The sequence below is a fragment of the Genypterus blacodes genome, unplaced genomic scaffold, assembly GCF_046128005.1.
Source record: "Genypterus blacodes isolate CSIRO-AG114 ecotype Tasmania unplaced genomic scaffold, CSIRO-AGI_Gbla_v1 ptg000033l_1, whole genome shotgun sequence".
Classification (NCBI taxonomy): domain Eukaryota; kingdom Metazoa; phylum Chordata; class Actinopteri; order Ophidiiformes; family Ophidiidae; genus Genypterus; species Genypterus blacodes.
This window is the reverse complement of record NW_027466846.1, coordinates 2,481,232-2,495,596: the sequence shown is the minus strand read 5'-3', so window position 1 is coordinate 2,495,596 and position 14,365 is coordinate 2,481,232. Positions and strand designations below refer to the sequence as shown.

The 14,365-nt window shown below is 41.3% G+C and overlaps 1 protein-coding gene across 2 annotated transcripts in view; it reads right to left on the bottom strand.

The window, feature by feature from the left end:
• Positions 1-1,824: 1,824 nt before the first annotated feature.
• LOC142995604 (nesprin-2-like) overlaps positions 1,825-14,365 on the bottom strand; it is a 61,693-nt gene continuing 49,152 nt past the window's right edge. The window contains exons 32-47 of one of the 2 annotated variants that reach the window (XM_076146720.1): positions 12,883-13,070; positions 12,346-12,496; positions 10,949-11,131; positions 9,840-9,977; positions 9,226-9,420; positions 8,753-9,059; positions 8,259-8,327; positions 7,490-7,620; positions 6,950-7,079; positions 6,313-6,518; positions 6,019-6,219; positions 5,446-5,574; positions 4,999-5,190; positions 4,561-4,620; positions 3,711-3,757; positions 1,825-2,999 (exon numbers count right to left, since the gene is read on the bottom strand). In XM_076146720.1, coding sequence (XP_076002835.1) covers positions 2,789-2,999; positions 3,711-3,757; positions 4,561-4,620; positions 4,999-5,190; positions 5,446-5,574; positions 6,019-6,219; positions 6,313-6,518; positions 6,950-7,079; positions 7,490-7,620; positions 8,259-8,327; positions 8,753-9,059; positions 9,226-9,420; positions 9,840-9,977; positions 10,949-11,131; positions 12,346-12,496; positions 12,883-13,070 — 2,538 coding nt within the window. In that variant the 3' untranslated portion in view covers positions 1,825-2,788. The remainder of the gene's footprint in view (positions 3,000-3,710; positions 3,758-4,560; positions 4,621-4,998; positions 5,191-5,445; positions 5,575-6,018; positions 6,220-6,312; positions 6,519-6,949; positions 7,080-7,489; positions 7,621-8,258; positions 8,328-8,752; positions 9,060-9,225; positions 9,421-9,839; positions 9,978-10,948; positions 11,132-12,345; positions 12,497-12,882; positions 13,071-14,365) is intronic. The other variant, XM_076146722.1, reaches the window with a different exon arrangement.

Here is a 14,365-nt window from a genome sequence, read left to right as displayed (position 1 = left end):
TTAAATCAAGGCTTAATAAAATCAGTCTCCCCTTTCAGGACTGAAGCAGCAACATAACAGAACATAACTCAACTATTCCTTCACTGAAATGCAATGGAGGAGAACCTAGCTAACCAGAATTTAATTATGTACACAATCCCTCCCCCTTAAGAATTACGATCAATAGTATTAACATTGTAAATGACTCAACTACATTAAGTGCCAAAGGATCGCTTACTTTGATGTTTAGTTTCATGTCATTCATAGTAGATTGAGAGAACAGTGTGTGTTTTAAAGCAGCATTCAGGTAAAATCTTACATGTATATTAGAACCAGAAACACACGGGTCTGTCTCTGTCATCATGATACTCCGACTTGGAATATTGAACACATTTTTAATATGCTGGAGCTTCATGCCTGCAACTGAAATAGATTAATTAAAGTTGCAAATCACAAAGAAGTGGAGAATTCATCATTTGTTACATGAGGTGGTATTAGCCGGGTGATAGTCAGTACGTTAACAAACACATTAAAAGTTGGATTAGAATCTGATTAAATCGTGTTTTTTTTCTTAAAGCTGAGAATAATCTTTCTTGCGTCTCAGCTTTCACCAGTACTGCCTGTAAATTTCAGCATTTTACAAAATATTTCTCTCAGAAGTGAAGAGAAGACAATATTGTAGATGAAAGAGATACAATTCCATTGAGATGCTCATGTTGCCCAGTGTCTGCTGGATGTATAAGCAGGCAGTTATTTGTCAACATGTTAGCCCTAATGAACTTGTGATTATTAATTAAGATTATTTTTATGATCAAATTTATTTATTTATTTATTTAAAAAAAAAATCTTTTTTTTACGCATTTCATGTGAGTGTGAGTGGCTTAAAAATGCTCATTCGGCACCGGACAAGTTTCAAGCAGGGAAATTTGAGGACACTGGACTGAAAAATGTTAATATGCATGCATCGATACTACCACTGGAGAATGAGCTTTTCTCACCCTGCGTCATTAAATAAAATTGTCCCTTTAATTGAAGGAATATTCTGTTTGAATGGCCTGCTACAAAATAATGACTGTTGTTTATTCATGATGTTTGAGAAGTGTTTGAAAGTCATTTGACTGGCCTCCACCGAAACCCACCCACCCACTTACATTCATGTCAAACTCTCTAGCCCATTTCAGACATGAATCAATGATGTGTCTGTTAGATTAAAGCTTTTTTTGCTTTTAAACATGCAGCATGGCTCAGGATCAGTAATAACTTTGCTGTTGAGTATCTCTCTGAGGCCTAATGGCTCAACACTCTGATAAATGTCTTTGTACTTTCCATTAATGAGATTTCAATACAATTCTCCTGCCTATAAAGTTTTCACCTCCCGCAGTAACCAGATCTCTGCGTTTACTCGATAGTTGGTGTTTATTGTATGTTGCCTTATTTTATTCATTTGTTGTGACACAAAGTAATAAAGTGGAAAATGGATCCATGAATTTAGTGTTGCGAGAGAGAGAGATAGAGAGATAGAGAGATAGAGATAGATAGATAGATAGATAGATAGATAGATAGATAGATAGATAGATAGGTAGGTAGGTAGGTAGGTAGGTAGGTAGGTAGGTGGGTAGATAGATAGATAGATAGATAGATAGATAGATAGATAGATAGATAGATAGATAGATAGATAGATAGATAGATAGATAGATAGATAGATAGATTTATTCATCCCATTGGGGAAATTCAAGGCTACTGCAGAGAAAAGACGTATGGCTTGTATTCATGTTTTGATTACAATTCAGTTCAAACTCTTAGTGTAATTTGACGAAAATTTAAATCAGACTTGGCCCATAGAAGAACAGTTACAGAGCTGTTTATTGCAGATTTCCAATGCAGTCTTTACCATAAATCATATTCATGTCCCCAGTAGGTAAAATATCATATAGATTTGTTTAATTACCTTCATGTGAGAAAGGAAGCTCTGTAACTGTAACAAGCAGCACTCCCAAGTAATATTTCACAAGGTGTAATTCCAGGTTTTCAATGCCACACTCACAAGCACACATTTATACACACAATAAATTATCTATTCTTTTTCAGTAGTTTTTCCTCGTATATACAAAATGTGTTCAGTACAATCGTAATGATATCTTATAGAATACTGGTAGCTTAAGATGACATTTGTCTCTATTCAAACTTGATGGCTACAGAAAGGTGTCTGCTGATGATGAACTACCAATTTTCGAGGGAAAGTCTCATCCGTTGAAGACATCCCTCTTTATTTCTGTACAAAATGTGCTATCCACATGTAGCTGTCTTGTAAGAAACACAGTAAAAATAGCGTTTGTGGTAGAAAATGGCTAGTGTACTTTTGATTTTCTTTTCTAATGCTTTGGTAATTATTCTCTTTTATCCATTAAGGTACATCCCAAAGACTGGCGTAATGATATAAATATGAAAATATACATATCAAAATAAATCTGAAAACATTTCTTATTGAAGATGCTCGGTGGGTTCATTTACTGGCAAATGTGGTCTACAAATCAAACTCACACAACTTCAAAACAAACCAGTGATATGGCTTCTTGTTGTTAAAAGGTGGAGCTCCACACTGACATGAGCTCGACAAACAGTAAATAAATAGATATATTTTAAACAATACAATTTCGAATTCCAAAAACACAGATTAAAGGCCTTACAGTCACTGGGCCTTCAGGGATGAAGGGCGCTGATTTTTGGGAGGCAAGGTTGTTTGTGTTGATCACTCCTGAATATCAATGTCAATTTTTGTCAATGTCAAAGCCTGAGGTCCGTGGCAGTTTCATGTGGGAGGAGGGCCATTGGTGTAACGCAGCATGGGGTAGAATGAGCGGGCAAAGTTGTTGGAAAGTGTGCAGCTGTAGTCCTCCTCAGACAGAGGAACCAGGCAGACTAGCACCAGGAGGACGAGGAAGAGGAGGTGGAGGGGGAAGGCAGCACGCAGCACCCGGTAGAAGAAGGGTCTTTCTTGAGAGGAGCTTCTTCTCTCCTCCCTGAATGTTGACAGAAAACATGAATATGTTCAAGGTACCCCAAGATTTGTGTCTGAGCACACATGTTTAATACACTCCCGCCTCGCCAGAGACTCAAATGTTCCGCATTATTTGAAAACAAAAATTGGCCTGAAAGATCTAAAACACCAGCAGCAGCTATAATCTGTGAACCAGATGTTTATCCATGTGTATAGATGGCAATAACAATGTGCTATCACTCCCAAAGTGGTTCAGAGTTTAAATACAGGAACTAAACTGAAAAACACAACTTGATATGAGCAATGAATGTTTTGTAATGTAATGTTCAGGAAGTCATAAAGTGTGTAACCCTCATAAACAAGGTAAAAACTAGGAGATTAGATAAGATTTACAGCTCCAAAGCACAAAACATATAAAGTAAGAAGAACATCCATTGTATAGCTTTCTGAATGAATCCAATTATGAAAACTGTCATCATCAAGTTCACTTCCTTTATGTTATATTTCAGAAATAGCAACTAGCAAGATTATTTCGGTCAGCAATTTCTTCTAAAATTAACTTTATGACCAAACTGAAATTCAAATAAGCATTAATACTATTATACATACTACTGTATACTAATATATAACACATCGCTATCAGTGTTTGTTTGTGCTGCTTTGACAAAATTACTCAATAACACAAGTCAGTGGAGAAGAATACATTTTTGTCAGTAGGTTAAAATGTTCTTACCTTCTAATAGTTGCCTGTCCAACTCCAGCTGCCTGCCCAGCTTCCTCCTGAAGCAAAGAACAACGAGTCAGAGACAGAAATCACTTGGTAAGTGTGAACTGAGCTATACACAAACAATACAACAAGATCAAAGCTGTGTACATATGACAACACAAACATGTTTTAATGGAGCAATTTACACTATACAGGTGTTTCTCTTAGCTGATTAATTCAGGGAGTTTTGACTTGCACTACCAACAAATTCTTAGCAGCAATGCCTGCTTATTCCTGCAAAAGGACGGCAACCTTTGTAGGAAAATGTAGATCAATTGACAGGAGCTCAACAGTGATCAGAACACATAGAGCAGTGGTTCCCAATCCTGGTCCTCTATTAACCTTGGATAGGATGAGACTATTTTCCCAGACTCCTCCACTCAGACAAGAGAATTTCCTGAGGGCGGTCACACACCTGAACCCTGCCGTACTGTTTACTGTTGGTCAAACAAGCTGCTTTTTCATTGACTTTGCCCAATTTGAAGTTGTGAATTGAAAAATTGGAAAAAAGAAGTAAACATAAAATATCAAAACAATCTCTAGTGTTTCATTTCTAGGTTCTGTTTACAGAAGCCAATGTTGCATTGGCACAATGAAAATTTTGCTCCCAATGGCTAACAGTGAAATTGGTCCGGATAACATCGCCCATTCCTAACCATAACTGATGGAGCTGGAGACAAGTGTTTTGGTTTTGGTGAAATAACTTGTGGTCAACCCCCAGCATCTTCCCCTCCTATACACAAACCTGATTTAGCTAATCAAGACCAACCCTCCCAGCATTGAGAACCACTTGTAGAACCATACAAAGAAGTTTTACCTTTTGCAGAGGAGAGCTGAGCATTCCCAGACTGATGCCGTCCACCTCTGAGCTGGTTTCCTAATAAAGTAAACAAACAGATGATCAGTCCAGAGGCCTGTACTACGAAGCCAGATCAACGGGTTAGTCAGCTTGGTTCAGTCTGATTTTTCAATGTCACAAAGCTGACTCACTTCTGACCGCACTTTGTCACCATGGTTACTTATCCCACTCTTAAAATTGGGTAGTAACAGTTAGTAACAAAAAGATTTCTATTTTTAACAATTTCAAATTAGTTGAAAGATTACATGCAGTAGATTAAATTCTGTTCAATCTACAGTAATCTGCACAGTCATCACATCAAATGTAGTGGGGTGAACGCAGCACAAAATGGAAATAATACAAGTACTTGAGTAAATGTAAATGTACTTGGTTACGTTGGCCCTCATGTTGACTTACCAGTTTTCCCTGCAGTGAGTGCAGCTCGCTGTCAACCTGTCGCAGGAGGAGACGCAGCTTGTTTCCGATGACGTGGACCTTTTCCTTAGCCTCCACACTGTCCTCTCCTGTGGGCTCCAGGAGGAGCTGGGAGGAGATCTCTTGCAGCGAGGAGACCTCCTGTTGGCGGCTGCTGAGGTCCTCCTGCAGACCCTTTAAATCATCAAACATCTTGTCAATGTTCATGGATCAGGTGTCTGTTTTTAAATTTAATCTAGTAAATTGTGCAATCACAAGGCTTTAAGTGTAGGATCAGTTAATTGTTTTGCCTTTGTATAATAACTGCAAAAAGAAGTGAAAGAAACCTGTGGCCTCTATCTGATTAGTACCTTCATCTCCTGATTGAGCTTTGATTCTACAGCTCAGATACATACTGTGACACATGAAAGGATCTTTCATTCCACTCACCCTCAGCCTGTCTCTGTGTTCCAGCAGAGCACTGAAGGAGGTGGAGACATGGTGGATGTTGACCACATAGAGTTTTTTCTCCGCCTGAGCGAGCCACAGCAGCAGGGAGTGCAGCATCTCATGAAACTCCTACAGAGAGGGCAGAGGGCAAATCTTAGCAGCAGCTCAACAATTTACATGTTTAATCTGAATGTCAAGAGTTTATTCAATTCAGCGGGTTTAAACACGGTGACCTCCAATCGCTCGGCATTATGGGAAACGACTTAACAATAAATCCTTGCAAGTCTAGTGTCAGACTATTCCACCTATCCTAACCTTAACTTTTTTTTAAATAGTGGTGAAAGGACTGAAACACAGAAGTAACAAAGTGGACTATGACGCAGGAAAGATTTGAGAACATTCAATGGACATTCTACAACTTCAAGTGTGGAACGCACTAAACGCAGGGCAAAACCAAGTATGGCTGCTATTTACTACCAAACCAGGAGATTAAAAGCTTTTCACAACATTACAGGAGGTGAGAGTTTGATACTCAGAGGATTTCAGAGGCGGTAGCACTCATGTTATCCCTACCTGGCACTGCATGAGGCCAGAGTGTAGTGTCGTCTCCCAACTCTCCAAGCCACTGCAGGCCTGCGTCCAGCTGTGATTGGCTGAGCTCAGGGCGTCCTGTAGCTCCCTGAGCTCGGCGCTGTCTCCATGTTGAAAATGACGGCTGCTCAGGTTGATGGAGATCATCAGACACTTGTAGCTGTTGAAGGTCTTCTGCATCTCCTGCGGGGAAGGAAGGGCAGACAGAGTTGCTTTTACACGTGGAATGACACTCAAAGCTGAAATGTGATTGTATTTTATCATTATTGTCGCTACCTTGAGCTTCCTGATGTTGGCCTCTATGCCTCGGATGCTGGTGGACGGTGCAATCCTCTGTAGCCTCTCTAATTCTGGCAAAACCTTGCCCAACCAGGAAGTGACATCGCAGAGATCAGAGTTGAGCTTCTGCCACTGCTCCAGATCCTTGATGTCCAACTCATTGAAGTTCCGTGCTTGTAGCAGTTCCCAGCGTTCAATCACACCTAAAAATTGGATGTGGGCAGGGATGATGACAAGTACTGAACATTTGGTTTGCTATGAAAACTATTTAAAGATACACTTTGATTTTGTTATAAGGTCCAATAGTGCCCAAAGTCCACACAAGTTCCTCTCAGCTCATAGTGGATATTTTTGAAACTCAGCCACTGATGAAAGACGAAGAAGACTATAATATACTGGGTCATTTGATAAAATTGACTATAAACAGGGGGGAATTCCGGGTACCCTGAAATAAAGAGCAAAACACAGACTGTGCACTGAGCAGCACTGCGCAAATGGAAGGTATTGGAATGCAGTATAGTGACTGTCCCAGAGGAAGTGCCTCTCTGTGGGCATGATCACTGGAGGGAACTCTGTAAAGTCGTTATGTGACACATCTCCCTGTGCATTATGCTGTGTGACTTTTGAGCTGTACCTGTGCAGGTATGTTTGTTGGCGGTGCTGCCGGTGAGTCCTGGTGAGTCTAGCTCCTCTTCGTCATTCAGGATCAGCTTCACTCTTTTCACGCTGTTGATGCTGCCGCTGCACTCAGACATCAGCTTGGCCTGAACACACAGAGTAATCCATTCATTCAAAGTCCACATGAATTGTGTTTGGACTCTGCAGTCATGAAGTGCCTGGAGTTGTGTAATTTTGATCCTATTTTGTTTTTTATTGTTACTGAATTTTTAAAGTTACGATCATAATCTTGACATGTCAAGCAAGAACACAGCGTGGAGTAGTTGCATGGAGTAGTTTGTGTTTCTTCAAATTACACTGTAAACCTATGTAACTAGTTTATTTTAAAGGTTGCTTAAAATATTACACCATGGAAAGGTTTTGGAATTGAATTGGGTAATAAGTGTAACAACCCAGTTTGTGGCAAGAATTTCTAAATCATAATTTTTTTAAATGTCTTTCCTGTACTTTGTCTACCTTGGATGTTGTGTACATGAATAACTGTGTGTGTCCTTACGTAGCCCCGCTGGTGGAGAGGTGTACTATGAGTGGGAGAGGATCCCAGGCCTCGGATGATTTCCTGGGGGATTCTTTTCCTCCCTGGGCTGCCAGGCTGGTGCCAGGTGGGGGCATCGGTCACTGACTTCACTGTGGGAGGGACAGCAAGTTTAGAAAGAGGAGGAGGAGGAAGGTCTGCCAGTGTTTTACTGAGAAAAGCACTGAGACAGAGAAAAACTGAGAAATACCACTGATATCATGGATTCTTTTGGCTTTTCACATCAGTTTGTAGTCATAACCACAAACCACATGTTCAGACCTCAACCAATCGCTATGAATGGGAACAATATTGGCTTTTAACAAATTTGCTGTTGCTATGTATATGCTGGCAGATGCAAAAACAAATGACAGCCGATTTAGAGGCAGTGTGACTCTTGTGGTATGGAGTCAAGTAAATAAAATATTTGCGTATGTGTTAACATATTTTGTTAACTTTCAAATCTCGATATCAGTATTGTCCTCGCATTGCACTATAACATCTTTACCAATAACATGCAAAACCATCAGCAAAAACAGATGACAGATCCATTTTTAGAAATAAATGACGTCCGTCACCATACATGCAAATGTCATGTTTTTATGTAAACAATACATGACATTCATTGTGATCCATGAGGGCAAAAAAAAAGAAGAAGAAGAAGAAGAAGAAAGATAAAACCACTGAAGCATGACGGGTTAATAAAGATGAATGGGGGTTTTGGTGATGCAGACGCATGCAGAGCGCCTACCAGAGGCTGCTTTCACTGCTTTGGCAGTCGCTTTAGCAAAGGACTCAGAGCTCTCTGTGACCTCTACATCTGCAAGAGAGAATGTGAGTCAGCGCCACCTGCCTGCTACTCCCTGAACTATAGCATGGAGGCTTTTTAGGAATTAATCAAGGGATAGTTACAAAAATTGATATCCAAACTAGGTTGCTGACGTTGTGTTTTTGCAAGTTACTAATAAGAATTTAGTAGTTACTATTTTTGTACTGACTAAACTTAAAACTACATGTAGAGTAGCTTTAGAGGCTTTACACGTGTCCCATGTACTGTGGATCCACAAGGGTCCATTCTGGAATGCAAAATATCTCCAAAATATTTATTTTTCTATCAACCATGTCAGTGACCTAGTTCAAACATAAACGTCCTGAAAATCATTACAATTTATTTTTACTTGGAAGTAAACTGATGCAGTTCTTCTCACAAGATTATCTCATCTCATTTGCATAAGTGATCATCACCTGACAGAGCACTGAAGAAGGTGGCATCCTCGTCATCTTCGTGCGATGAAGATCCTCCTACGTCCACAGTGTGGTCCCATTCCAGTGGGATGGAGTCTACGCTAACAGGTGTTTCTCGGCCCGAACAGTCCAGAGGAGGAGCTAGGAGGTGGCACATGGCCTGCCTTCCAACCGACACTTCGCCCACTATGGGACCTCCATCCTCTTCCTTCCTTCTGCCCTCCATCCATGATGAGGTCCTGGTCGAATCAGGGGAGTCTTCCAGGTCTGTGTCATGGTCTGACAGATCCCGCTCCTCCTCCAGAACCTTAATTTAACCAACAAATAGGTCCACTTTCACCTCTAAATTCACATTTTCTGTCTATGGACTGAGATTCTCTCATTCAATGAAACAGTGAAAGATTATTGATACAAACAAATCCTGCATGTTCAACAGCATAATAAATATAGACCTTATGACTCGTGCTACTGACCGGTCGTCTGTTAACAAGGCGGTGATGGAAGCGTGCCACCCTGCCGAACACCTCTTGGCAGTAAGAGTGAAGCTCCTCCAGCTCGTCCTCTATCAGCACAGCATCCAAAGGAGCACTCTTCTGGATCAGGTTCTCCCCAAACACGATAAGGGCATCGATCTTATTAGCATTCAGGGTGATCTCCTGCTGGAAGGCCTGTGAAGGACAGAGAGGAGAGATGGGGGAGACATTCTTATGGTTTATAGCAAAGAACGCTTTCTTAAGACACAACAGATCCCAAGACCTGTAGTCCAATCCGTAAAGAAGTCAATAAGCAGAATGACGCTGGTTTCAATGCCTGTGATGCCGGGACAGGGAAAGCTGCCCTCAAAGCGAAGCACTTACTTTAAGAAAGCAGCAGCTCAAATGTCTGTCAGTACAAATGTAGTGGATGTAATTTTTGAGAAGTTAGATATAGAGGGAGGGAGTGAACAAGGCACCACCAAGTTCCTCATTTAGTATAGGTAATACTTAAGTCTTCCTCAGCAAGTTAACATACATCTCTATCCGTGTGTGTGTGTGTGTGTGTGTGTGTGTGTGTCTGTGTGTGTGTGCGCCCACCAGAGCAAACTTACATTGAGCTGTCTCATCTTGTCTTCGATGTCACTCTCTGAGAAGTGCTCCACATTGGTGAGCTGAAGGTCCATCTCGGTCAGCCAGACCAGGATCCCCTCACGGGTCCCCTCAAAGTCTTCTCTCTGTGAGGTAAAGTGCTGCGCGGTGCACAGAGAAGAGCTTGTTAATGAAACTCTCAGCGTGATCCAATGTGACAGTTCACATTCACGTTAACATTTATATTCATCAGCAATATACGGAGAGAGTAGGAGTATACATTGTATGCACACAAAGTGTGCATACAATGTATACTCCTACTAGTAGTAGTTGTGTTACGTGTCTACAGTGGCTGTATGCTATGAAGCTAGTACTAGCACAGAGGTACCTGGTAGTATCTCAATAGGTAAGGCAATATTTGTGTGTATCACGGAGGTTTTGTATTGAAGTATTTTACCACATATATGCAGTTCCTCTACAGAAACACTTCCACTGTTCACTGATAGTTGAAATGTGAATGGAGAGATGGTGTTCTGATCAGGATGCAAAGAAGCCACATCACTCCAGGGCTCCTCTTTAGCAATGTATTTACATCACAGAAAGGTTCAAATCTTAAAGATCTGGTTGTCAAACTGTGGAGCACATGGTCCTGCCTTCACATTCTAATGGTTGTGTTTTTTAATGTTTGGTCAGTCTGATCTTGATGGCAAAGGTTCTGGATAAACTGCTTTTACTGAGCAGCAGGATCCTGGTTGGTTGGCTGATCCTCTAATTCATCTCAGGCAGATTTGTTCTGAAAGGTCCATACCGAACTCATAAATCCAGATTCCTTCAATGTTTATTTTTCCTTCATTCTTTCTTTGTATTGGACATACAGAATATTGCTTTAGGGCCCTTTGTTTTACAATATTTTTTACTTTTACTATGGCACTACTTAACCATAATGGACCATGTGCTCTAGCAATTTACAAGTTAGCATTTGCTGAGAGATTCATCCCACCACAATGAGCAATACTCCTACTAACATCCCAACACTGCTGCTGGTTCAGCCTATCACTGCTAGCTCATGTTGACCAAAGGATTGTCAGATTTGCATCAACCAGTAGGAAACATCTTTAATATCCTATCTCACCTTGAGTCTGCGGAGCACTGCGCCCACCCTCTTCTGTAGTCTGTCCCACCGCTGGTTTCCCTCATGGACCATGACTTTGAGTTTGCTTGCAGCATCTGTGCGGTGCTCCCTGGCCAGACGTCGGTACTGTTTATTGACCAGCTCCAGCTGAGTCAGTCGCTCATGAATCTGCCTCTGGAAAGCCTGGGGAAAAGAGGTGAATAGACAATTGTCTTTGAAAAACACACTGAAGCATTTCATTGATGATAATACACTATTTATAATTGTAGAGCACAATCGCACAGCAGACACAGGTTGAGGGGAAATCCTCCACTGGCTTTTCTCTCCGCTTGTCTGCCTCCAGGGCAGCAACACAAGCATGTTGGAGATTAGCTACAATCCCAACATGATTGATGTGCTTGCTAGCCAGAAAAATCCAATATCACACAAAAAACTCATCAAACTGACTTCAGTGGCTGAGCCTTATTATTATTGGTTATGATACTAAATACTCATTAAGGAAAACCAGCTAACACTTGAATCTTTAAAAGCAATACTCACATTACATACTGTCAGATTGCATTATGTATTTAAATTATGTCCTGTAATGAAACTTACGGCTAACAAAACATATAGTTCACATAATTTGTTTCTAATCACTACTTGCATCTAGGAATGTTTCTAAATATTCCAATTTACACAACTAAAATCTCATCTTCTTCTCCGCTGACTTTCCTCACATTCAAGCTGAACACAGATTCCCACTGTGAATCTTCTCAAACCATGAAAGCTCTTCTGCTGCAGGCTCCTAGCAAAGGATTTAATACCTTTTCCAGTCTATCCACGGATTTGAATGTGTAACCCTCTGGTGACTTGCGCCTCTAACAATTAGGTCAACAATACCATCCACACAGGGTCTGTGTTGTCATGGAGATGTGGGCACTTCATCACAGCACAGATTAAAGTCGGGTAATCTGTGCTGTAATCCACAGTGACACATCAGAGGTTATCAGGATACCTGAGCTGGCACAAGACCTCTAGCCTTTGTTGGTGCACAATGGAAGAATGCCAGACACAATTTAGAGTCCCACCAGTGCTCAGGGTGACTTAACATGCAACCTCCATGAAGGTTTACACATGCTTGGTGGTTTTCTGACAGGATAATTTGTACATTCTCACAATATTTGTTTATTGCAGTAAAGTAAGTATTTGAGCACACATTACTAATCTGAGTGTTTATTTTGGACTAAGTATCTTGAGCTACAGTGAAAAAAAAGGAATGCAGATATTACTTATCATGTTACAAGTAACCACATACACAACACATGTAGTTTATGTAGTCATCATGTTGATGTAATGAAGCAGACAGCTATGCTTTACTATGTCTTGCGTAATAGGTTATGAATGGCCTGACTGACCTCAAACTTCTTGAGCTCCTCTTTGGCTATGGTGTACAAGACGTTGGCAGAGTCGGGGTTGGCCGCGGTGAGTTCCGCTGTCTTCAACCAGTCCTTAAAGCGAGAGTAGTCATCCAGGAATTTACACCAGAGACGCCAAGTCTCCTCAATCCTGCAAACAGTGATGGGGATCATTTTATTTATCTTATCTTATGTATCTATGGTGCAAAGGGTTTATTTAGAATGTACTCATTTGTATGCTAATTTGTTGTTTCATTTTGAGAAGTGCTTTGTATCGAATGACTGATTGGCAGACTAATCTAATGGAAAAACCTTGTGCCAAACTGACATTGCTTCTTGCTTTTGTCAGATTGTTTGTATACAGGCTAATTTACAGGTGGAAGGGAAATGTTAAAATATGTCAATAAAATGTCAATTAAGGTTGTTTTAATCACCACTTTTCTTTCTTATTTGGGGTTCTGCCCTGTGCATTAGACATTAACAAAATAAAGCATTCTTCCGTCCCTCTAACTTTAGTTATGATCTGCAATGTCCCACCTCATCCTTCTCTCCATGGACATAGCGCAGATGTTCCTCCATCGGCGGTCCAGGCTGCGTGTGGTCTGCTGGATTGAATCATTCTCTGTGTCGCTACCGCAGGCATCAGCATCGTGGAGCAACACATCACACAGCGTCAGCACTGATGCTACGCTCTCTGTGTGCTGCTCAATGTCCCGCTGCAGGTCCTGGAGGTCAAAAAGACACAAATCAGCTCCAACACATCTAGTTTGAGTGTGAAATTTTGAGGCTGATACAAGTTGCAGCTTCGTTTTTTCATCTCTTTAGTTCTGCCAAGATACACTGAACCGTCTTCACTTTGAATACAGGTCTCCTAAACACACAGACAAACTATACAATGCTGCCTGCCAGAGTGAGTTCATTGAAGAGCTAGACAGACAGCGTAAAAGGGGCATTTTACCCTCTGGGTTTATGTGGTTAATGGTTTACTCCAAGGGGGGGGTGTGTGTGTGTGTGTGTGTGTGTGTCACTCCTGAGACCTGAGAGCATTTTTATCAGCACTTGTTTGTAGTAAGTTTGTCCTCTCTGAGTTGCCTTGGTTACAGATGAAAGCTCAAAGAGCCCATCCATCCTGGACTTATTTTCCCTTCGATCAGTAATGGCACAAAACTCGCAGCTTTTCGGTGGGAACAGGAGACGTTGTGTTTCTTTCAGCCAGCATGGCTTGCGGTCACAAAAACAACAACTCATCTATAAAGAATATTTGCAGCTCATTTTAAACCTAAATGAGGTCAAGACAGTCAAGCTTTCAACTTTTGCTGTGATCCATTTAAGTCCCTTTTCAGTTTTTATTCATCATTAGTTGACAAATATGACCTTTGTGTCCAAAATGTGTTACATTACATTACGGTCATTTAGAAGACGCTTTAATCCAAAGCGACTTCCAATTTTTGCAGGGCAGCCATTATTCGGCGCCCTGGAGCATTTGGGGGTCTGGTGCCTTGCTCAGGGGCACCTCGGCAACTGGCAACTCACCAGCTACCAGTCCACTTACTTGGTCCATACCGGACTCAAACCGGCGACCCTCCGGTTGCCAAGCGGAATCCCTACCGACTGAGCAACTGCCGCCGTGTTCAACCCAAACTGAGACAGAACACAGACACTGGCAGCAGAATGGAGCTCCACCAATTTACATGCAGGGATTCTTTCAAAGTGTTCCTCACATTGGCTCAGAACACCTCCATTTTCCTGTACTTCAGTTCACCTCAAAAAGCTCCTGTGGTGACCATGATGTTTTCAGAGCTGATGGGTACACTCGGCTAGATTTATCAGCACACAAGCCCGAGACCAGCAGCCATGGCATGGGACCCGACCCCGTTTTGTGGATATAATGTGGGCACGACTCGAATCCTGGGTCAGGTCTTAGTCACCAAAAAAAGAAAGTTCACCTATGAAGTTTGTTTTACGCACCATGTGACGTGAATCAATTCAGAACAAGAAACTCCTGAACTTCCCTGTTAGT